We start from the raw sequence: 23,594 nt of genomic DNA on the forward strand, positions 1-23,594 counted from the left end.
TGGCCAAACTGCCTCCAAAGATGCTGTGCCAATTTCTCTTACCATCTGTGTATGAATGTCCCCATTTGCCCATACTATGCAGTCTTTTTTTAAAATAACGATTTTATTTCTTTATTTTTAGAAAGGGGAAGGGAGGGAGAAAGAGAGGGAGAGAAACATCAATTGGTTGCCTCTCCAATGCAACCTGACCAAGACTGAACTGGCAACCCAGGCATGTGCCCTGAATGGGAATCAACCAGTCACATCACACGCTGCAGAATCAGGGCAGTCTTATGTTCTGTTAAAACTTCTGATCTCTGCCAATGTGGTAATTTATTTCTTTTCTTCTTTTTCTTTTTCTTCCTTCCTTCCTTTCTTTTCTTCCTTTTCTTTTCCTTCCTTCCTTCCTCTCTCTCTCTTTCTATTTATTTATTTCAGTCATTTTAAATTCTATCTTCTTTCTGGCTAAATCAGTTACCTAGTTCTGTTAGTTCTTTCAGTCTCTCTCACCTCCCAGTGCTATGACCTTAATTTCAGCTTTTACTGCTTCATGTACTGGCTTCCAATATCTCTCATTATATTCTCTCCCTTAAATACTGACAATCTATCCAAAAGTGGCAGATTAATATTTTTCTAATTGTACTTCCATACTCAGAAACCTTTGGTGGCTCCCACTGCCAACAATATTAGGTTAGAATCCTTAGCCAGGTATTCAATGCTCACCAGAGTCCAGTCCCGGACTACTTCTAAACATTCATGTAGGAAAAGGGGCCCACCACCAATATTCCCAATTTTAATCAAATTCTCTGACCAACCGATTTGTAAAAAATGTAAGTCCACGAAGCAAATCCTTCACTATGTCACATTAGCACAAGTTCACATTCCTTAGTGAAAGGCAATATGGTATTGCAGTGAAAGCAAAAGGACTTGTTCTGTCTTTAGTTCTCTGCTAAGAATACTCTGGGAGACCTTGGGCAAACCACTTTCTTTGTAAAATGGTTTATTAGACTAAGATATTCTCTGCCTACTAGATTTACAAAGATGTGTAAAGATTTATGAAGTCTATTCTACGGAGAAAAGTCTATTCAGTTTCAAAGTACTGCTCATCGAAAAGGCAAGAAGACTAACTCCCTTCAATCAGCAAACACTGAGTCCCGCCATAAGCGTGGTATCAATAGTACTAGGGTGCACTTCTAATCTCACGCGCCCACTTGCCAGGATTTATACGGATTTGCAAAAAGCCGAAGTTCTTTCACTCAAGAGGCAGTTCGTTTCTCATATCCATATCCATTCCCAAAGTTAACTGCCGTCCTGTCACCAAGCCAACGGTAACATGAAGACAAACCATCTGTGATCGTGGAGCTAACATTACTACAGCTCCCAGAATGCCTTTTCCTACCACCGCCCTCTTCCGCCCCGCTTTCGGACTCCGGCCCGCCCGACTTCGGTCCCAGCCTACTGCTGGCGGCAGCGTAGAAACACTCGAGAAACGCGCTTTTTCCACTTAGTCCGCGGTGAGACTGCAAGTTCCAATAAAACTCTTGTTCCTGGTAACTAGGGTCTGACCTGCTCCGAGTCTAATTCCGTGTGCCCAGCTCTCCTCTGACTCGTGAGAGTCCCCGTCCGAGCCCGCCCCGGAAGTGGAGTCAAACCGACCAGCCGACTGCAGATACCCTTTCCAGCCATTCCTACGGGGGCTGGGGCGGGCGGAATAGGCTCGGCAGTGCAGCCCAGGGACAGAGTAGGCGGGGGCGGATCGCGTGGCGTAGCGCCTGGGGCGGAGCCGTAGCGCGGGGCCGCGCGTCTGGGTGGCGGTCGGGGGCGCGCCGGTGGGGAGAAGTGGCTGTGCCTGCTAGTGGGTAGCAGGATAGGAGGAACCGGGAAGCGGGGGCAGGGCAAGCGGAGAGCAGTGTTCTTGAGGCGGTGGCAGCTCCGTCTCCGAGGGAGGAGGAGGAAGGCGGGGAAGGAGGATGGAGCAAGCGGGGGGTTGGGATTGGCCCTAGCTGCCGCGGCTCGCCGCAGACTGTGGGAGAGCGGCGGCTGCTCCTGGAAGTTGTAGGGTTGGGAGCCGGGCCGGTGCCGCCGCCTTGGGCGGTGGGGAGGAGGAACGAGCGGCGGGGGTTAGCGGGGCTCGGGAGGGAGGGGACGGGCAGGGGGAGCGAGCTGGGGAAGACGGAGCGGGCTCTGCGCCGGGCGGGCGGGCGGCGGCGGGGGGGCCAGCGACCGCAGCCGGGGGGACGCGGGAGGATGGAGCAAGTGGAGATCCTGAGGAAATTCATCCAGAGGGTCGAGGCCATGAAGAGTCCGGACCACAATGGGGAGGACAACTTCGCCCGGGACTTCATGGTGAGTCCTTCCCCGGCTGTCGCCTTGTCTCGCCGACACCGAAGCCTACCGCCCGCTTACCGGGCCGCCAGCGCTTTGTGTGCGGCAGTGAGGAGAGGGGTGGAAGGGCGCGCACCGTTTCCGAGGGCCCGGTGGTCTCGGAGGCCGGCGGGAGGTGAGACCGCCTTCTCTTGGCCTCCTTTTCCCTCCTCCCGCGTTCGCGGCCACCTCCGTGGTCGCTCTGGGCGCAAAGGGAGCGGCCACCGGGCCGAGCCCGCACTCAGCCCTGCCGCCGGCGACCACCCATTGTTTCCCGTGCCGGCATCCAGAGGCGAGTGAGGTCTCTGCTCACCTCCCCATCCTACCTGCTCCTCCTGGGAGGGTCGAGGCAGGGTGTCTGCCCCGGGAGGAGCGCGGGTCGCGGCTGACCGAGGAACGAGGGTGTTGAGGTTGGCATTAATTTGTGGGGTCCTTTTACTCAAGCTGTTCTGAAAAGTGTGCAGGGAAGGACTTCTGCCGTTCTCGGGTTCGTAGTTGTTATCTCAAACGCCTGGAAAAGGATTGTCTTTAAGGTTTCTCACGGTTTGGCCAATTCCCATTCACCTCCGTCCGTTCTCTTGTCTCTTGAGACGCGGGTTTGAGGTGTTGGGGGTCAAAGTGACTCTAGGTTGAGGGTGTATATTTGTGTGGAGGGGGGAGGATTATCCTGAAGGAAACCTTTTTCAGACTCCGTAGGGGATATTGCCGAAGGCGGAGGGGATGTGACTATCACTTCCTATCCGGGGTGGGGGTGGGGAGCTTGGGAACAATAGTCTTGGAGGGGCGGAGGCGATAGTGCAGGCCGAAGCCCTGAACCCGGAGATAACCTTCGCAGCTTCCCCTCCCCCCTTTCCTCTCTCCGCTTGTGCAAGCGGGCTGGAATGGAGGTGAAAAGTCTAGTTCGTGAAATTCTCTAGCCAACATCGCTGTGAGGGGGTCAGATTAGAAGGCGTGGGACCAGAAGTCGACTTCCTTCATTGCTTGCTCCCTCACCCCCCCCCCACCTTATTTTTCTGCTGGACAATTCCTAAGGGTTGTTTCCCGGCTTAGGAGGCGGTGGTTGCGGCGGCTGCTCCTGCGGATATTGCGCAAGACTGGGGCGTTGGAAACCTTGGAGGTCTGGGGAATGGAAAAGGAAGTGGGATTTGGGGAAGTGGTTGCTTCTTAGCCCTGGCGGGATTTGGGAATGGGAAATAAAAGTAGGTGAAGTTTTTGCTCCTGGGCAAGGTACACCCCAAGAATAATCATTTAACCCTGAGTTTCTGGATTGTGAAAGGTATACACAGTTAAAGTATAAATTAGTGAGCAGCAAACATTGTTTAGTTTTTTGCCTTAAGGTACAGTTGGTTTATAAGGTGCAGATGAAGTGACTTAGTACTGAAATACTTTTTCACATTTTAAAGAGACTTAAGCCTAGTAAAGCTTTAGCGTTAAAATGAACAACTTACAACAGATCCATAGTACTGAGGGGCTTTGTGACTTCCGCCGTTCTAGACTAATAATAGATAGGAGTAAGGTTTTGTTAGTATCTTTTGTAGATGGAAAAAATACAGATTTAAATAATCTATCCCTTATTTTAAGCATTTTCTCTTCACCTTTAGCCTATGAATTTTTAAAAATTTTTTGATCTAAGGGTAAAGAAAAAGTTTTTCCTTAATACTGCGAATTTTTATTGTTTTAGTATCTTTGAATAGTGTCAATAATTGGGTGGAGTCCCTGTTTTACTACTCTAGCAAAAATAATAGAAAATGTTTACTTAGGAAATTTAAAACATGTAAAACTAGTCTTCTGTAGTCTTATTTTGGTTATGGAAGAAGGATAGGTGGTGTGGTCTCTGGCCACTTTCTTGCATGCTAGCCATTTTGTTATCCATGGGCATATCCTGTCAGGAAAGAGCATTGTTTGGTGATGCAGGCCATCAGGACAGGTGCCCAGTTTCTGAACTCCTGTACAAGGGAAGTCCTAGGGTTCATGCTTTAGGGATGAGTCAGGGATTCCTATTGGAGATTTCATTTCTCCAGATTTGAATGAGTTTCCTTTTTCTTCCATAGTACCTAGGTGATTCTACATTTGAGATTTGATGACTAAGGTTATTCTTGTATAGTGCTTGCTTTTTAAATTCTGTGACTTGGTAAGCGATAGCTATAGTTAAGGCTGCTAGTTGGTGCTGCTTTTCCCCTTGACTGGGAAATTGGAGGGAAACTATGTACCGACTGCCATAGAAAGTGAATAGATGACCAGCTAACTCTTCTCTTATTCTTGAATTCTGAAGGGTGTTAAATATATTTTTAAATTTTAGCATTTTAGAACTGGGCCTTAGCTATAACCTAGGTAATATAACCCTATTCAATTGTAAAGTAATGTTCATCGTTTCAAATTCAGAAATTACAGAATAATAATAATAATGCCCTACCCTTAGGAAAGTGGGATGGCTGTTTAAACGGTTCTCTTTCCATTTTCATTCTATGCAGACTTCCTGTATAGTCCAGCGATTTTCAGCCTTTTTCATCTCATGGCACACATAAACTAATTACTAAAATTCTGTGGCACACCAAAAATATTTTTTGCTGATCTTAACAAAAATAGGTACGATTTTGATTCATTCACACTGGATGGCTATGGTTGTGTTGTCATATATATATATTTTGGCAATTTAAAGAAAAAGAGGTCAGTGCCTTTGACTAAATAGTCAGGTATTGCATGTTTTAAAAATTCTCGTGGCATATGGGTTGAAAATCACTGTTACAGTCCCATCACTCAAAGGCTGTCTTAAAAATTTTTTAGATCTATATAACATTTTTATTTATGCAAATAGCCTTGAACTATATATACCCATTTATATCTTACTTTGGACATGAGTCATGCGCAGTTCTTTTTAAAAAAATTATTTAAATATTTTATTACCAATTATTAATTGGTATGCAATGTTATTAATCTGTTAATGTTTTAATGCTTCTCTGACCATGCTACATATACCATTTAATATTTTGGGGTTTTTTTCCAACTTAACATTTTGATAAGTGTTTTTCATTTGTAAAAATAGTTTTAAGTGGCTACATAATATTTCACCTGGAGACTATTTTGTAACTTAACCATTTCCTTGTGGTTGAATGTTTAGGCTGTTTATTTTCTGCTATTATACATTGTGATTCTGTATACAAACATTTATGCATAAAACTTCTTTATTTTGGATTATTGCATAAGATATCTTCTGGGCCTGGAAGTACTAGGTAAAAGGACATAAACATTTAACATACGTTTATAAATAACTTCTTGAAGACATTCTATCAGTTTATACAACTTGTCAGTAATGTATGAGTGTTTATATAATAATTACCTTGATTTTTGATCATTTGATGGTTGAAAAATAGTGTCTTGTTTTAGTTTGAATTTCTTGATGACTTGTGAGGGTAGAAAATTTTCCATCTGCCGTTAACTATTGTATGAGTTGTCTGTTCTTGGCCATGGCCTCTTGTGGCCCCCTCTTAGGAGGAAAAAACTAAGGTATCCAGATGGTTGTATATTGGGGAGCTGAGATGATTACTTACATGTTGAAGGTTAAACAGCTTGTTGGTGGCAAATCCAGGACTGATAATAATTGTTTTAACTTTCAGTATTTATTCTAAGACAGCAGGCAATGATCTTAACAGGTAGACACGTAAGGAAGGGTTGTGTACATTCAAGTTTGGCAGACCTGGATTTTACTCCCATCTCTGCCGTTGGCCAGCTACCTGACCTTGGGCAGGCCACTTAACAGAAAATAAGAGACTTGAGTTCTCTCATCTTTAAAAAGAAGAAAAGAGTACCTCCTTTATAAGGCTGAAGTATGGGGCTGATATTTAGGGTCATCATCTAACAAATTATTGTGCGAATGAGGACTGTGTATCTTCATATAGCTAATAAGTTCAATATATGTTTAGTTACAGTTCACTAGAGATAGAAGGGAAGAGGTTTCTGGGCTTTTGTTTTTGGTAATTTTCTTTTGTTTTTTAAAGTTTTATCATGTCTAGTATAAAACAGATAGATTTATTCTGATCAGGGTAAAGGTTATCTAATGTGCATTAAATACTTATAGATAAAAACCATAAAATGTGACATTTAAGCTATAAGTAAATATGGCCATTTCAGCTTAACCAGCTTTCTCTCCATTTATGAAGGTGAAAACAAAAATTTAATGAGTGGACTCTGTGGAGTATTTAAAAAACAGGATGGAGCAGAGGTGTGAGCTATACTACTTAATTTTGTGAAACATTGGGAAGAGAAGATTTATGGACATTTTTCTAAGGCTACACTGGGGTATAATAGCAAATCATCCTATATTAAGATCCTATTTGAAATTAAATATTTTAAATTTATTTGAATTTATCAGTAAGAGGTAATCACAGAACTGTCGCAGCATTTATGCATTTCAAGGGATTTAGTCTATAAAAGCATGTTTTGTACAAATAGTAATCCTGACAGAACTACTCAGAACCAGTTTGATAGCTTTGTTATGATTAAGTAATTTAGTTTTTATTCTACTACAGAATGTTAGTGATTATTTTATAATTTTAAGTAGAAAGGAAATTGACATTTTCCTTTTTACTATATGCTAAACACTATGCCAGATGTTTTAAATTCTGTCTTATTTAACATTCCAATTATTTATGAAGCAGATATAACCTGTATTTTACAGATGAGGAAGCCCACTCTGAGAAGTTAATTATCTTGCATGACTTCAGAACCTTTTTTCTTTTTATGTTGTTTTTCCAGGATGCATCTGAGGTCCCTGAAGACCTGGGTGGGACTAGGCTAGTAGTGGAGAGCACATCACCGTGCAGAAGTTTTAAAGTTGAACATGTTTAGGGAGGGGGGGGAAGAAAATCTGCTGTAAGTAATGCAGCGGTACTTATATCTTTTGGTCTTGAGTCTTTTATAATCTTAAAAATTGAGGACCCTAAAGAGCATTTGTTTACCATATTAGAAATTAAAATGTATTTTTAAAAACAATTCACTTTAAAATAATGATAATAAATCTATTCCATATTGACCTGTATACTATATTTTAATTGTTCAAAACAAAAAATTAGTTGAAGAAGCATGGTTTGTATATTTTTGCAAATTTTATAACATCTGGCTTAATAGAAGAAAACTGGATTCTCTCATACCTCACAGTATGAGAATCCAGTATGAGAACAGTATGCTGTGTTCATACTGTTGCAGTTTCACAGTTCACACAGTGTTATGTGTCATGTGCCCTCTGGAAAACTCCTGTACACACCTTAGAGAAGGAAAGTGATAAATTATTATACTGAAGTCTGTGCATTCTCTTCATAGGTGAGGAAGCATGACTTAATATTATTAAGAAAGAGTTTTAACTTCATGGGCTCTCTAAAATGATCTGGGAGTGGGCACCCCCAACTATATTTTGAGAACCAGTGAGGTAATGCATAGTATAGGTTAAAGGTGATGCCTAGAAAATTAGGTAGGAGTCAGGTTGTTCTTGCATCTATGCTATATTTTACTCTATAGGTCAGTAGTAGTGATTTTGAACAGTTCTACACTGCAATTCTTAGATTCCCAGGGAAAGTGGGCAGGCATTAAAAATACAGATAGGCTGGCTGCCAGCTCCCCGCAGTGTTTCCTCCAACTGCCACTAACACCCTACTCTTTCTCCTTCCCCAGCCTGCTTTACCATGAGCCTTCAGTTATATCATTCAGATAGGTTCTGGTAGAAGAGCTGAGAAAGGTAAGCAGTCATTTAGCAGATTTGTGTTGTAGGAAGTTGACTCTGATGGCACTATGAAGGATGAATTAGGGGTAAAGAAGAGAATTTCGGGAGTAGTTGAACTATAAGAAGTGAAGTGAGGGTCTGAACTAAAATGAACTCGTAGAAGAGAGAGCTTATAAGTGATCCGATGAGCATTAAGAAAGAAGTCTTAATGATTCACTAGGGGTGGGTGGTAAAGGAGAAAGGAACATTATAGTGTGACTCCAGGCTTTTTGGCCTGGTGTACTATCACCCAAGTTGAAAGGTTACATTTGGTAGGATGAAGAGTAAAGGAGGAGCAAGAAGTAGAGAAGTTCAAGCAGAAGATGGTAGGAGGAAATTTCAATGTAGAAGAGAATGAGTTTGTTTTTAGACGTGTTAAAACTGAGGTGCTTATGAGACATCTAGTAGATATGTAAAGCCCAAGAGAGCTGACGGGATGGAGTTCAAGATTTGGGAGTCATCACATAAACATGTAAGAAAAGTAATTGAAAATAGGGGAGTGAGTAAGCTTCAGATAAGTATATAGAATGACCAGCTTTAGGTTGAAGAGCATCAGCACTTAAATGCATTTATTTAAGATTTTATTTGTTTTTAGAGAGCGAAAGGGAGGGAGAGAGGGAGAGCAACATCAATAGGTGGTTGCCTGTAGCATCCTCCTAACTGGGTTCCTGGCCTGCAACCCAGGCATATGCCCTGTCTGGGAATCAAACCAGCAACCCTTTGGTTTGCAGGCCAGCACTCAATCCACTGAGCCACACCAGCCAGGGCGAAGAGCATCAACATTGAGAGAACAGCTCTGACACGAAAAAAACCGGTGATTGTTGCTGAGAAGATGTGGTCAAAAAGGAGGGAAGGGAACCCTAAGGATTTAAGAAAACCTGGGAGACTTTTGGAACAGGAGTAGTTCACCAAAGTCAGATAATTCTGAGAGGACCAGTAAGGTGAGGTTGAGAAAGTACCCATTCTGTTTGCCAAGTAGAAGTGATTTGGTAGCTAGGAAAAAACAGTCTGGGATTGGGGTATTGGAAAAAAACAGATTATAATGGGTTGAAAAGAAAATAGGTGACATGGGCGTAAATTCCTTCATTAAGCATTCTGAAAGTAGATGGCAGAAGTTAGAGGAAGACACAGGTTTGAAGGAGTACTCCCCTCCTCCCCTTTCCTGGTTTTTTCTTACGTGGGGCGGGGGGAGATTGATTTACTGTTCCACCCACTTATGCATTCATTTGTTGATTTCTGTTTGTGTCCCAACTGGGGATTGAACCTGCAATCCTGGGGCTTCCTGACAACATTCGAAGCAGTTGAACTACCCTGCCAGGACACCCTCTGCCTTTTTTAAAAAAGATAGGCTAGAGACAGTATTTTCCATATGTTTCATATATATCTTTTCCTGAAATGATTGCTGTTTAAATATAATTTTTTGTTGTTGTTCTAGTATCGTTGTCTCCATTTCCTCCCCACCACTCAAGCCATCCCCACCTCCCACCCTTGATCCTACCCCCTTTGGCTGCGTCCATGTGTCCTTTATACATGTTCCTTGACAACCTTTCCTCCCACATCCCCCCAGTATTCCCTCCCACCTCCCCTCTGGGTACTGTCAGTTTAAATATACTTCTTAAAGATAGATAACAAGAACTATCTTTTGGTTAGTTAAGAACTCCTGATTTTTTTTTTAATTTAAAATTTGTATTTGAAATGTTAGAAAACAGGAGGGAAGGAAAGACTGAAAGCCTGGTAAGATCTTATGCATTTTGTGGCTTGTAGGTATTTTAAAAATTAATAACAGCTCTATTGAGATGCAATTCACCTACCATAAAAATTCATTAATTTAGGCTGTAGGATTTCATAGTTTTTAGTATATTCACAAAATTTTATGACCATCACCATATTCAGTTTTTATCAACTCAAGTCCCCAGAAAAAGAAACCCCATCCTCGTTAGCAGTCGTCCCTCCCTCCCTCCCTCCCTCCCTCCCTCCCTCCCTCCAGTCCCAGCCCTGGGCAACCACTGACGTACATTCTGTCTCTTGATTGCTTCTTCTGGACATACCAATGTAATGGTACAGAATGTGGTGTTTTGTGACTTGACTTCTTTTACTTTACATAATGTTTTCAAGGTTCACCCATGTTGTTGGATCAAAAATACTTCATTCCTTTTTATAACTGAATAACATTGTAATGGATATACCACATTTTGTTTATCCATTTGTCTGTTGATGAACATTTGAGCTGTTTATACTGTTGAAAATGTTTTGAATTCTACAATAATATATCAAATATATTTTGTATTTCGTGAGTAATACTATGATAAACATTTATGTACAGGTTTTTGTTAAGATGTATTTTCAGTTATCTTGAGTATAAACTCAGAAGTAGAATTACTGGGCAATATGGTAACTATATTTTTCATTTTGAAGAGCTGCCAGACAGTTATCCAAAGCTGCTGCACATTTTGTACCCCGCCAGGAAAATGCACACTTTATATTCCCCCCAGTTTCTCTACATCTTCACTGGCACTTGTTACTGTCTGTCTTTTTTATTTTATTGTAGTCATTCTGGTGAGTGTAGGAGTGGTATGTTCCCATTGGCATGTAGGTTTGTAAAATATCTCAGTAAATTTATTGAAATGATGCCTATATGTTTCGTGTGTCTTTCAAAGCTAGAGTGATGAGACGTATTTTCCAGTATATCTGTTTGAGCTAATTGTAGTGCTTTCCCAGTGCTACTGGGTTAAGATTTCCTTATCCATTCTTTGATGGGTGTGCAGCCAAACATATTTATAATTTAACTAACTGGAAGGGAACTTTTATGTAACTTCCCAGATATGGCTCACTGAAACAGCAACTACAAATTTACCTCACATGTTAATTTTAAGTAATTTTTTTACTGTATTTACGTTAGAATATTGTTAGTTTTTTTCCTTCTGTATTTGACATTTAATTTAGAAAAGGTTTTTTGAAAGATTGAAACTGAAAGTAAAATATTAGCATTTCTGTAGATTAAATTTTTTCTTAGTATGTTAAACAATACTGTGTTTCTGTAGCACTCAGTTCGTTAGATTTATAAACATTTACTTTTTTTTTTTTTTTTTTTCACTTCCCCAGACTGAAAGCCTCCAAGGCTGGAGACTGGGACTTAATTATCTCTGTATCCCCATTGCTTAATATAGTGCCTGGCATTTAGTAGGCATTGATGGTCATCGCATGAGCAGAAGTTGTAATGAGCCTACTGCTGGAAGAGAGATTTATTCTTCAGGCAGATTCTTCAAGTGGTCCAAAGGGCTTACCTCCTAGGCCCCTGTGAGAACTGCTCTTCCCTCTTACATGTTATGTGTACAGGTGTGCTTACAAAACTTCAGTTGTATTTTCAGTATCTACTGAAAAAGAAAACAGGTATAAAGTACTAGACCGAATTCAGTGAAACTTGTAAATATGATTCCATTAATTATAATATCTTGTACATAGATATGAAAAATAGTTTAGTACATATTTTTCTCTGTAGGTTGTTGGTTGGTGTGCATAAAGGATTCAGGGGACCACTTAGAGTGACTACTTGTGTGTCTTCCACCCCATAAATTACACTACGGGGACATTATCCTAGAATATTTTAATAAAATGTCTACTTTTAACTTTCAGTTTTAGATTGCATTAATAAAATCCAGAAATCATATCACTGGTGTCTCTTCAAAAATAGTAGCATTTTGAGAGTTTGGGGAGTGATTATAACAACATGTGTTTTCCTTGCTTTTAGTTGCCTGCCTCCTCCAATCCATACTTAATTTCCTAAAACACTGCTTTCAAGTGTTGGCATCAGTGGGGTAAAGGAAATGCAATGGTTGAAAAGTCAGGAGTATGGGTTTGAATCCCAGTGTTGCTGCTTAGTTACTTGTTTCCTTAACATTTATATACGACTGTGCTGGAAACATGGTTTTATTTTTATTATTTAAAAAAAATGTGTGTTCTAAAACACCCTCAAGACTCCTTTTGACCATGAAAGTAATTGAAATTTTAAGTGCCTAAGCCAACAATAGAATCAGATCCCAGCTCTTCTTTTTTCCAAATTGGGATTATATGCCCATTGGTCTTCCCAGTTTCCCTGTATTCTGTACTGCCAATTTTGTAAGTTTTGCCCTAGCTTAGAATCACATGCCAATGGGGATAAAGTCTATACTTCTTAGTCTGGTATTCTAGAGCCGCCTTAATAGTATCACATTACCTTCCCAGTGTTAAATTCCCATTCTCTGCAGTATGCATCTGCTTCTTTCTTTTGGAATAAGCTATTTCTTGTCCTTGAACATACCTGCTGAATGAATTAAATCTTGCTTATCTGTGGTTGTACTCGTTCAACATACTTCTTCCCTTCCTTGGAAAAGTTTTCTTCTACTTTATAGACTGGTTCTTTGAAGATCAGAGCATTAAACATTTAGAATGACTTTCCCATGTATACCAAGAACTCAGAAGCAAAAATGTAATTCTCACTTTCTGGGATAAATATTGTAGCCCAGTTTATATATTTTTTGGTATTTAAATAACATGTCTATGCATTCAAGCTTTGACAATTAATCTACTTTCCTCTGAAATCACACAAATTTTTTTTCCATTTGTACAACATTGTAGTGTTTGTGAACTAGCTTATGGCAGATATACATAGTTACTCCCTGAAAGTTTTACCTGGAGAATGTAGAATGTGGTTCCTGTTAGTCTCAGGCTTTGGGATGTATGCTAATATCTACATTTCCTGTAACAACTGTTTTTAAATGTGATCTGTACTTGAAAACCTACTTAATATTTGAGTAGCTACCGCAGTAGGCTCCAAAGGAATGCAAAAATGTGTCCTTGTCATCTTTCCTTGGTTCCTACCATCCACTATTCATACAAAAGAGAATTCATTCAGCCCATTATGGCCTAGGCATTGTGTTTGTAATTGGCAATTGAAAATACGACATTTTCCTCTGGAAGTTTACCTGGGGGCAGTGGGTGGGCTTCAGGGGCCTATTAATGGTTTCAATTTATACATAATATTTTGTGTGTAAACCCATGGGGGTAGGGTGGGTTGGAGTGGAGAATAGTCATAGCCCTTAGGTTGTCAAGGGGCTTGAGTTCCAAAAACCTTGGAACTTCTAAACTAGTCGAAAGACAATGAACTCTTGTAGCCATACAGGATTCATTTCTATCCCGGCCCAGCTATGATACGGGCAGATTGTATAGGGAAACTGGGGATATAATACCTACTAGGAAGGATGAAAATGAAGATAATATGTATCTGAAGCTCCTAATATAGAAGTATATAGAAAGTACTCAGTAGTAATTCAAAATGTCAACATGTTTCTCTAATGAAACTGTATTCAAGATGGAAACTACACAGGCAAGAAAACATAAAACTGCTGAAAAATCATGAACAGTTTCAGCAAAGAGGTCCCATTTGAACTGACTTCCTGAAGAAAGAGTTTGTCAAGTGGACTAGGACAGAAGGCATATCAGGCATGGAGATGATGTAAACTGTGGGTTTTAGATGAGAGAAACAAGGTGGCAGTATATAAAATATGCAAAGCCCATGTACCCAAATAATAGGAAGGAGTGAAAGCTAAGGGAGAAGTATGAGATGACTATGAAATTGGCTTCTACAGTTCTGAATGTTTCGGTGAGAAGTGTTTCAATGTCTGAGTGTGGCATAATTGTTTAGTCTTACATTATGTGGTTTGGTTGGTATGAAGGGTCTTTTATTTCTTCATTTTATTTTTTAATCCTTGCCTAAGGATATGTTTATTTGAGAGAGAGACATATTGATTTGTTGTTCAACTTACACATTCATTAGTTGCTTCTTGTATGTGCCCTTACTAGGGATCAAACCCCCAACTTTGGTATATGTGGATGATGTTCTAACCAACACATCATTAAACATGGTGTTTTGCCCATCTTTCTAGTCTCTTTCCTCTACTATTGGCTTAGTTACAGCATTTTTTACTGTTTTATTTTTGATGCTCTTAGGTCCTAAGGGAAATATAATTGAATACTTGACTATTTAGAAATAGTAAAGGATATTATTAATCTTATAAAACTGACTACAGTGACGTGGGCTATTCTAATGCTACTTAAGCGTTTCAAAGAATAATAAAATACTGATTTTTTTCCTGTAAATTCTTGTGATGCATGGCAGATCCGTCTACCACTTCTATTTTTAAATTATTTAAAATATTTTATTTATTTATTTTCAGAGAGTGGGGAAGAGAGGGAGAAAAACATTGATGTGAGAAACATTGATTGGTTGCTCCTCGCCTCCAGCCCGAGACCTGTCTGCAGAACAGGCATGTGCTGCAGGGACCAAACCAGTGACCTTTTGGTTTGTAGGTCGGTGCTCAGTCCACTGAGCCACAGTCAGAGCTATTTTTAAAGTATCTTAAAATGCAACTTAATTTAGAGTATAGGAGGAATACTTTTAGTTATAGAACCAGTAGATTTAATTTTCTGTTGTTGCTTTGTTATGTGCCAGTTTTTGTATTGTTTGTAAACTATGTTGTTTATGCTATATCTAATATGTTCCAAAAGGATCTCCCTATTTATTATTTTTCTTGTTAAGAAGATTTAATCCTGACTGGTTTGGCTCAGTGGGTTGGGTGTCATTCCATAAATAAGAAGGTTGTCGCCTCCATTCCTGGGTTGTGGGCCAGGTCCCCAGTTTGGGGGCATGGGAGGGGCAACTGGTCCATGTTTCTCTTGCACATCGATGTTTCTCTCCCTTTTTCTCTCTCCTTTCCCCTCTCTAAATAAATGATTTTTTAAAAAGATTTAGAAATTTTTATTTAAAATAGGACATTGATTGAATAGGTAGATAAATTGTCACTATAAGTAAGATTGTAGCTGGAGGTGGGGAAGAAGAAGAATCTTTGATGCTGGTTGGAGGGAATCTTAATTAGAGGATATAAAGGCACAATGGCAGGAAAGAGGACCAGATAAAAGTAGCATATCTTTGTGGTGATATATTTGATTTTAGCAAGTTGAGTGCTTAACATCATATGTATTGGATACCTCAGTTGAGTGGATCACAACAGTTATATCTGGAATAGACCCAACAATACTTAATTACTTACTATCTCTGTAATTTTGAGTAAGTTATTTAAGCTACACTCAATCTTAGTTTCTTCATCCATATAACAAGAATATTTTGCAGTGTAAGAATAATAACATTAGTAAAGGACATGTTGTACTATTAGGTATTATTCTAAATAGATGCTAGGAAGGAAGAGTGATTGAGGGTATTAAATAAGTAAAATAAATGTGAGGGGGAGAGGCAATTTCTTGTTCTCATTTGGACCTCTTTGGTGATAGAAAAATAAATAATGTGTATAGTATATTTAATTATCTAAAGATATCATTGATAGTAACTTGTGAGTTTTGACTTTATGCTCCTGACAAGTGATCCTGAAACTTCGATTACAGTAAAAACTTTTGAGCATGCACCTTCTCAGTGTAGTTTCATTAATTTATAAATTATGTATATATTTGTACTACCATGGTAAAATTCATTATAAAGCACACCAAAATTAGAATAGGATAAGATAAAGCCTGTATAAATAATATTCCTAAATTAAAAAAATATTTATTAATGGCACATAATGCATAATTGTTTAGTAAAATTGTAACATTTTATAAAAATTTTGATTTTTAACACTTTTGAAATAGTGATTCAAAAGAATGGTTCTGAGTTTAATAGCTTGGGTGATTAAAAAGATCTCTCATACAGATACATAGATCCAAATGGTTTACTAAATCATCATGCTCACTCTTATTTATTGAATATTTATTGAATGCCTACTGTGTGCCAGATTTTATCCTAGACCATGAAGACTGCAACCCCTCACGGAGCTTAACTGACTGTTGGCAAGAATCAGAGAATAACCTTATAAACAAGTAAATATATAATAGGTCAGATATTAAGTGCTGTGGAGAGCAATAAAACAAGAAGGAGGAAAAGGAATATCAGTTATCTATTACAACAGTAATGTTCTATAACAGCCACAAAACCTTAGTGGCTTACAATGATAAACATTATTACATGTTTCGGTTGTCAGCTAGGCACCTTTACTGATTGCGACTTGGTTCATTTTGTGTTTCCAAGAGTCAGTTGGTTATCAGTGCATCTAGCTTGGCTGTGGCTGGGAAGACTGCATCGCTTATTCCTGTTCCACATGTTTCTAATTCCCCAATAGGCTACCTGGCACATTCTCCTGGCTGTGGCAGAGATCAAGTGAGGTAAAAATATGTAGCACTATCATTTCTGTCACACTCTGTTGGCCAAAGTAGTATATAACATCACCTCAACTACAAAGGGTGAGGAAATAGATTCTACCCTTAAGTCAGAAGAACTGCAAAGTAACATGTGATTTTAATACAGGGAAGGCTGAAAAATGGGCTATTGATGGGATCAGTCTACCATATGTCAGGTGTAGGGGATGTTATTATTACATTCAATGTTAAGGCATTGAACCAAGACTTAAAATGGTGAGGGACTGAGCCACACAGTTACCTCTAAGAAGGGCATTCCTGGCTCAGAGAGAGGTGAGTGCCCAAGGATCTCAGTTGAGTGTGTTGCAGGAAAATCAAGGAATCCAGTGTGCTTGAGCAAAATGGGTGAGGAAGTACTAGATTTGAAGCGGGGTTGGGAGTTATGCAGACCATCTCAGTTCTTGGTTGGCTTTTATTCATCTAAGTGAGATGAGAACCGTTTGGGTTTGTTTTACTCCTAGGTATGATGATAGTTTACATTTTAACAGGATCACCTTGGCTGCTCTGAAGAATAAAATGTATAGGGGCGTGGACAGAGCAGAGACCATTTAGAGGAAGCTATTACAGTAATTCAAACAGGGAGGGATTAATGACAATGAATATGAAGAAAAGGGATGAATTTGGAAGGCAGTTTTGAAGTAGCATTCACAAAACTTGGTGATATTAGAGGGTGAGGAAAAAACTTATCCAAGCTAAGATGGACACTAAGTGATAGTAATGAGATAAAGAATACAGAAGGAAAGATGGGTTTGAAGGTTGGGTTACTAAGGTCAATTTTAGATTACTGAGTTTGAGTTGAGTTTGTATTTCAGGTCAGTGTCCTTGGCCTTATAGATCTTTAATTTTTTTTGTAAATAGGTGTAAATTAAAAAATTTTAATTTTTTTTGTAAATTGAACTCAAGAATGAGATTTCTGAGATAAAAATACACGGAGAATAACAGGAATATAGAACATTAGGGACACTTAGGTGTCTGCTTGATGATGATAAGCCCTCAGTGCTAGAGAGTTGGGAACAAAACCTGGATGGAATTATAGAGACCAGGTAGATTGAGGAATTTCAAAGAAAATTTGGATTTAAATACGGATTTGATCATGGCAGTCATGAGTAGTAACCTTGTCAAAAGCACTGAGTAATAGCACAAAGTCGCTTTATATATATTTTTTTTCTAAATGGGAGATTCTAAGAGAGTTATAGTCAGTTATTACATAAGAATAGATTTTATTTCTTAAAACGGGGATAATTACCCTTGTGCATGAAATATTATCATATTTTTTTCTCGAAAGATAAACCTATGGTTTTCATTTTAGGGAAAAGAGAAAGAAGTTGGGGAAGGGAGGGAGGACAGGTCAAAAAGTATCAATTTGGTTTACTATTCTTTCCTCTCTTAACCCTGAATCTCTTCTTCCATCTCTACCCTCTGTGCCGTGTCACCCTTCTGCTGCTGTTTACCGTGCCCTCTACCTCTAAAGAAGTGTGGTCTTCCTCTGCACCCAGAGCTTCCTTAAAACCCTGAGATCATGGAATCAAGAGAGTGATTTAAAAAACCATATAAGTGCTAATTTGGTGTCAGTTTGTGCTTAATGAACTTGCATATTTCCAGTTGCAACCTATTGAGCAAGATATTATGTCCATTTTATAGGTGAGAAAACAGTTATCAAAATTACCCTTCAGCTTGATGGGGACAATGAGAGAGGTAGACTCCATTAGTAAGTTACCTTATTTTCGGACCATAAGACACACACACACACACACACACACACACACACACATTTGGGAGGAATAATGGTGGTTCATGCTGCTGTTGAGTTCTGTTTATATTTACATTGGTGAAATATTTTAATTATGTTATTAAATATTTTACCACATTTTTTGCTTCAGAAATTTTTTCTTATTTTCCTCCTCCAAAACCTAGGTGGGTCTTATGGTCCAAAAAATACGGTAATACCACATAGGACTTTCCTTTTAAGCTTTAGTTTGGGTAGAGTGGCAGTGGTAATCATTACATGAAAACTATTGATGAAATAAACTGGGTTTGACAGAGTAAAGTATGACATATTTACCTTGTCTATGTATAATGTTCTGTTGATATTACTAGGTTGTATAATATTCTGTTGATATTACTAGGTTGTAAGGTCTTTAGTGGCCAGATATTCAAAGATCCAGTAGTCTGGATCTGTTTTGTCTTCGTATTTTTAGAACATAGGCATAGGCAGTGACCATATGAAAGGTGCTTTGTAAATCTTGTTAAATAAATTAATCATTGCAACGTGCTTACTAAATGTTTAACAGGCAGCACAAATAATGGTGTATGTGTAGTGCTGTGTACCTTGTTTATATCATAAACTCTGTAAGAAATGATACTGGACCCTTTACATTGGATCCATAGACCTAAGTCCTATTTTTGCAGATTAGGAAACCAAATTTGCCCAAGGTCGCATTGGTAGTAAGTTGGCAGAACTATTCTGACTATAAAGCTGATGCTATTAACTATTGTTTTGCTGCCTCTTTCAGTGCAGGCAATGTGGGCACGATCATTTCCAGCTAGGGGAAGGGGGTGTCTGGGGTCCAAGCAGCAGATGGGGAGAGAATATCTGAAATAAGTGGTTGCTTGACACCAATTTTCTGTTCAGAGTATAATTTAGCACTAATTTAGTATGTAAAAGAAATTTGGGTAGATTCCTTTTTTATTTACTAAAATTGTAAAAACATGTCAAATGGTTACCTGTATTTCTACACATCCAAGTTAGAATGAATCATATGTAGAATTATCCTGAGTTTATTTCATTTCAAAGAGAATGAGTTACTCTGCGTTTCCTGGGAAATTCAACCCATTTGAACGAGAGTGGGGCTTATATGACTCTTTTCTTAGGAATTTTCAAGAGAGATGAAGAAATAAAATGTGTATGCAAATAACAAATGCAAAACTGATCACAATACCGTGGGACAAAGTTCCACAAGGATTCTTTTTTTTTTCTTGGTTGTTGCCATTTCTTTATTGTGCTAAAATGTACATAACAAAATTTACTACTTTAACCATTTTTAAGTGTATAGTTCAGTGGCATTACATACATTCACATTGTTGTGCAGTGTGGCTTGTCAAAAGGGAAAATTCACATACTGTTAGAGTCAGTTGTGTTATTTAGGACAAGGAGATATTACTTTAGATAAATTATCTTAAATTACATTGTCAGTTTCGTATGTCAGTATGTTGGTAAACCACAAAGGTCAAATTTTAAGTTCATACTCTACAGTTACACAAACTATTATCTCAACTTGAACTGAGAATATTATAAATGTGAATGTAGGGTGCCAGTTCATTGGTTGTGATGTTCTGGATGTGGTTATCAGTGCCTGTTACATCTAGAAGACTTGCCATGCTTTATTGAATGTGTGATATGTGGGAGACGCTAGGTACTATGGAGGAATAAAGAGAAATACAAAAGGTTATTTTTGACAGGGAATCATAGTCTTGGGTGGTGCTAGTGATAGAATAAAATGTGTCAATGAATGATAGATATCAGAAGCAGGAATGAAAAATACTTATGAGTAGCATGTACTTTTTAGTATGGTACATGAAGACAGAGATTTTTGTCCTGGTTAGCACTATATTTGTAGCACCTAAGAGTACCTGACATGGGATAGGTCAGGAGAAAGTGTTAGATCAGTTATCCTCGTGAAGGAGATAAGTAAATCTTTCTTTTTCCTTTTATTGTAAATGTCTGGACCCAGTATGTCAGCAAACTGAAAAAGCAGATTTAAAAAAAAATCTTAACAGTTAATTCATGAGTAGAGCAGAATATCTAATGTTATATGAATATTGTGTGGCCTGGTAATCGGAGATACTTTAATGGCACCTACAAGCAGCTGGTTTTCCTTACTATACTGGACAAGACATTTACTATCCATATTAAAGAATTACACTGGCTTTATTTTTTTAAAAGAAATGTTTTATTGTGGTTAAATGCATATAACATAAAACTTACCATTTTAAATCATTTATAAGTGTAGTCCAATATTATGTATATTCACATTGTTGTACAGCCAATCTCTAGAACTCATCGTCTTGTAAAACCGAAACTCCGTACACATTGCACAAGTCCCATTCTCCTCCCATTCCCAGCTCCAAGAAACCACCATTCTACTCTTCTCAATGACTTTGCCTACTCTAGATACTTCACTTAAGTGGAATCATACACTATTTTTCTTTTTGTGGTTGGCTTATTTCAACTAGCATAATGTGCTTAAGGTTCGTCCATGTTGTAGCATGTGTCAAAATTTCCCTCCTTTTTAAAGTTGGATAATATACATTGTATGTATAAACTACATTTGTTTTTCCATCCATCCATCCATCAATGGACACTTAAGTTGCGTTTACCTCTTATTATGAATAATGTTGCTGTGAATGTGAGTATATGCATATCTGTCCAAGATCTTTCAGTTTTTCAGTATATATACAGAAGTGGAATTGCTGGATTATATGGTAATTCAAGTATTCAAGTTTCAGTTTTTTCAGCAGTTGATATACTATTTTTCTGTAGTGCCTGTACCATTTTATATTTCCATGCAGAGTCCACCATTTTCTCCACATCCTCATCAATGCGTACTGGGTTTTTTGTAAATAGTAGCCATTGTAAGGAGCACCAGGTGATGTTTTGTTGTTCTGGTTTGATTTCCCTGCTGATTAATGATCTTTTCATATGGTTGTTGTCCATTTGTATATCTAGAGAAATAGCTACTCAAGTCCTTTGTCCATTTTTTAATTGTGTTTTGTTGTTGTTGTTTATATCAGTGTTTCTACATATCTATCTTTAACACAAAGAGAACCACCAGTTTATGAAAGTTTAACAAAGTATAATGCACTCATCTTCTAGGACAGTTAATGTGGCTTCATAATTCATTCCATTTTAATTATTAGTTCTTATAATCAGCTGAAGTTTCAATTACTTACAAATTTTCCTTCAAGATTGCTACTTTAGATTGACAAACCTTTAGTGTGTCTCAGTAAAGTTTCTCCTGTACAAAATATTAGTATATTGTCTTTAATGAGTTTGACCATGGTTTTGAAAGTTGTCAAAATGTGTCATGTCTTTTAATTAAAATCTTGACGTATTTTGATCAGATTCTAAAGTATCTTTTAAAAATAATTTAGAAACCCATTCTAGGTTATACTTAATATAATTTTTAGTTACGTTTTTCCTCTATCATAGGTTTGTGTTTTGATTTAAAATCTGGGAATCTCTTGATGGTATATAGGTAGGTAGGTGCTGGTTTTTATTATGATTGAGTTTGAGCTTTTCGGGATTTTTTATTTTACATGTAAGAAAGAGGAGCACTCTTTATCACTATTACAAAGGAATATTTGAAGACAAAATCACGCTCTGGGTAACTTGGGGTGCACGTGTCTTTGTAGTAGTGTGGTTCAGCCTTTCAGGACCCAGTCTAGAGCAATATTAGAATGAAATATATTTTTTGCAAGGTATCCAAATGTTATCAAAAATAACCTCCAATTCATTTCTCCAGAGAGATATACTGAAACTTTAAGAACACATTCTTGTTTTATTACCCAGGTTTGGGTTTAATTCTTTTATTTTTAAGTTTCCTTCCTGGTCCTGTGTTGGAGTTACAGAGATTGCAGAATTGAAACTTGAAGCCGATGGTTTATCAGTTATTTCTCCTATCCCCTCCCTTGCATTTTCTACCTATCTCCCTCTTTTAAATATCTCTTCTTCCAAGTTAATTGTCTAGCTTTATTTCTGTGGTTTGTACATCAAGTCATGTTAAAAACTGTACTTGTATCTTTCCTATTCATCATGCCTACCTGTCCTTTTCTGCAAAAATTATGTGTTGAGTTTGCTGACCAAATTTTCTAATCGACCTACTTGTTCATTTATAATTTCCTCATGTTATTTAGATCAGATTCTTCAGTTTTATGTTTATTTTAGCTCTGTGGTAATAGTATCCTAATGGGAGAGTCCAAAGTAAGGAACAGGGTGAGTAATAATTAGAGGTGGATGGATATTCCTTATTACAGGGCGGGGTGACTGAATATGCCTTGATCAGTCTGCTCTGAGGCTGCCAATGAATACTATTAACAACGTCTTTCAGTACCGTATTAAGAAATTTTCATAACAACTTTGTTGAGATAATTCACACACCATAGTATTCACCTCTTCAGAATATTCATTTCATTGGTTCATTTCATTTTGGGTCGTCACAGCATTGGGCATCTGTCATCACTATCTGCTTGTGAACTTTCTCCAAAAGAAACGCCATGCCCACTGAGTCACACCTCATTCACCCCTCTCTCTAATACTCTGGAAACCACTTTCTGTCTACATGGATTTGCCTATTCTGGATATTCCATATAAATGGAACCATATTATATGTGCTTTTTGTGTTCGACTTCTTTCACTTAACATAATGTTTTCTGGTGAGCGATCTGGTGAGCGTGTTTTCGAGATCTGGTGAGCGTGTACTAGTACTTCATTTTATGCCCAAATAATACTCTGTTGTATGAGTATATCACATTTTTTTTTATTCATCAGTTGATGGACACTTAAGTTGTTTCTGCTTTTTGGTTATCAGGAATGCTGCTTTGAACATTTGTGTATAAGTTTTTGTGTGGCTGTATGTTTTCAGTTCTCTTGGATATGTATTTCTAGGAGTGAACACGCTAGGTTATGTGGTAACTATTTAACCTTTTGAGGTCTTACCAAATTCTTTTTCTGTTAAGAAAACTTATTTCTACAAACAAAAGTTTGGCAACTAATTTGATTTTATCTCTGCTTGGTCTTTCTTTTTTGAAAAGTGTTAATTCTGTGTTAAAGTAGATCTTTATTGCCCTTAATGTTTTATATCTTAAAAACATAAATGGCTTATATTAAACAAAGAACATTTCTATGCATTCATAGAAAAAGTCAGTACAGCATCTCACTTAAAATAATGTCTTATGTGTTACTGTACTTGGGAAGTTGGAATGGGAAAACAAATACATTACCTATAAAGTTAGTCTGTTTTTGCTACGTAACTTTCAAGCTTTTGGAAATATGACAATTAAGACTCAAATGTGGTTTCTGTTTAGATTGATAATCCAAGGACTAGGGAGGACATTAATCACAATTTACCATTCTAGAATTTGGCCCATGATTTATTTTGTTTCATGCAATTCAAATAAACTTGCAGTATACAGTTAAAAATTGCTTTCTGAGTTTTGGAAC

General features: G+C 38.1%; 1 protein-coding gene across 2 annotated transcripts in view; it reads left to right on the forward strand.

Moving 5' to 3' along the window:
- Positions 1-2,183: 2,183 nt before the first annotated feature.
- Positions 2,184-23,594, forward strand: part of PTPN12 (protein tyrosine phosphatase non-receptor type 12) — an 86,245-nt gene continuing 64,834 nt past the window's right edge. Inside the window, exon 1 of one of the 2 annotated variants that reach the window (XM_037162216.2) lies at positions 2,184-2,325. In XM_037162216.2, the coding sequence (XP_037018111.2) occupies positions 2,227-2,325 (99 nt within the window). In that variant the 5' untranslated portion in view covers positions 2,184-2,226. The remainder of the gene's footprint in view (positions 2,326-23,594) is intronic. The other variant, XM_037162215.2, reaches the window with a different exon arrangement.

This window comes from Artibeus jamaicensis, unplaced genomic scaffold, assembly GCF_021234435.1.
Source record: "Artibeus jamaicensis isolate MK-2021 breed Jamaican fruit bat unplaced genomic scaffold, CSHL_Jam_final contig_518, whole genome shotgun sequence".
Classification (NCBI taxonomy): domain Eukaryota; kingdom Metazoa; phylum Chordata; class Mammalia; order Chiroptera; family Phyllostomidae; genus Artibeus; species Artibeus jamaicensis.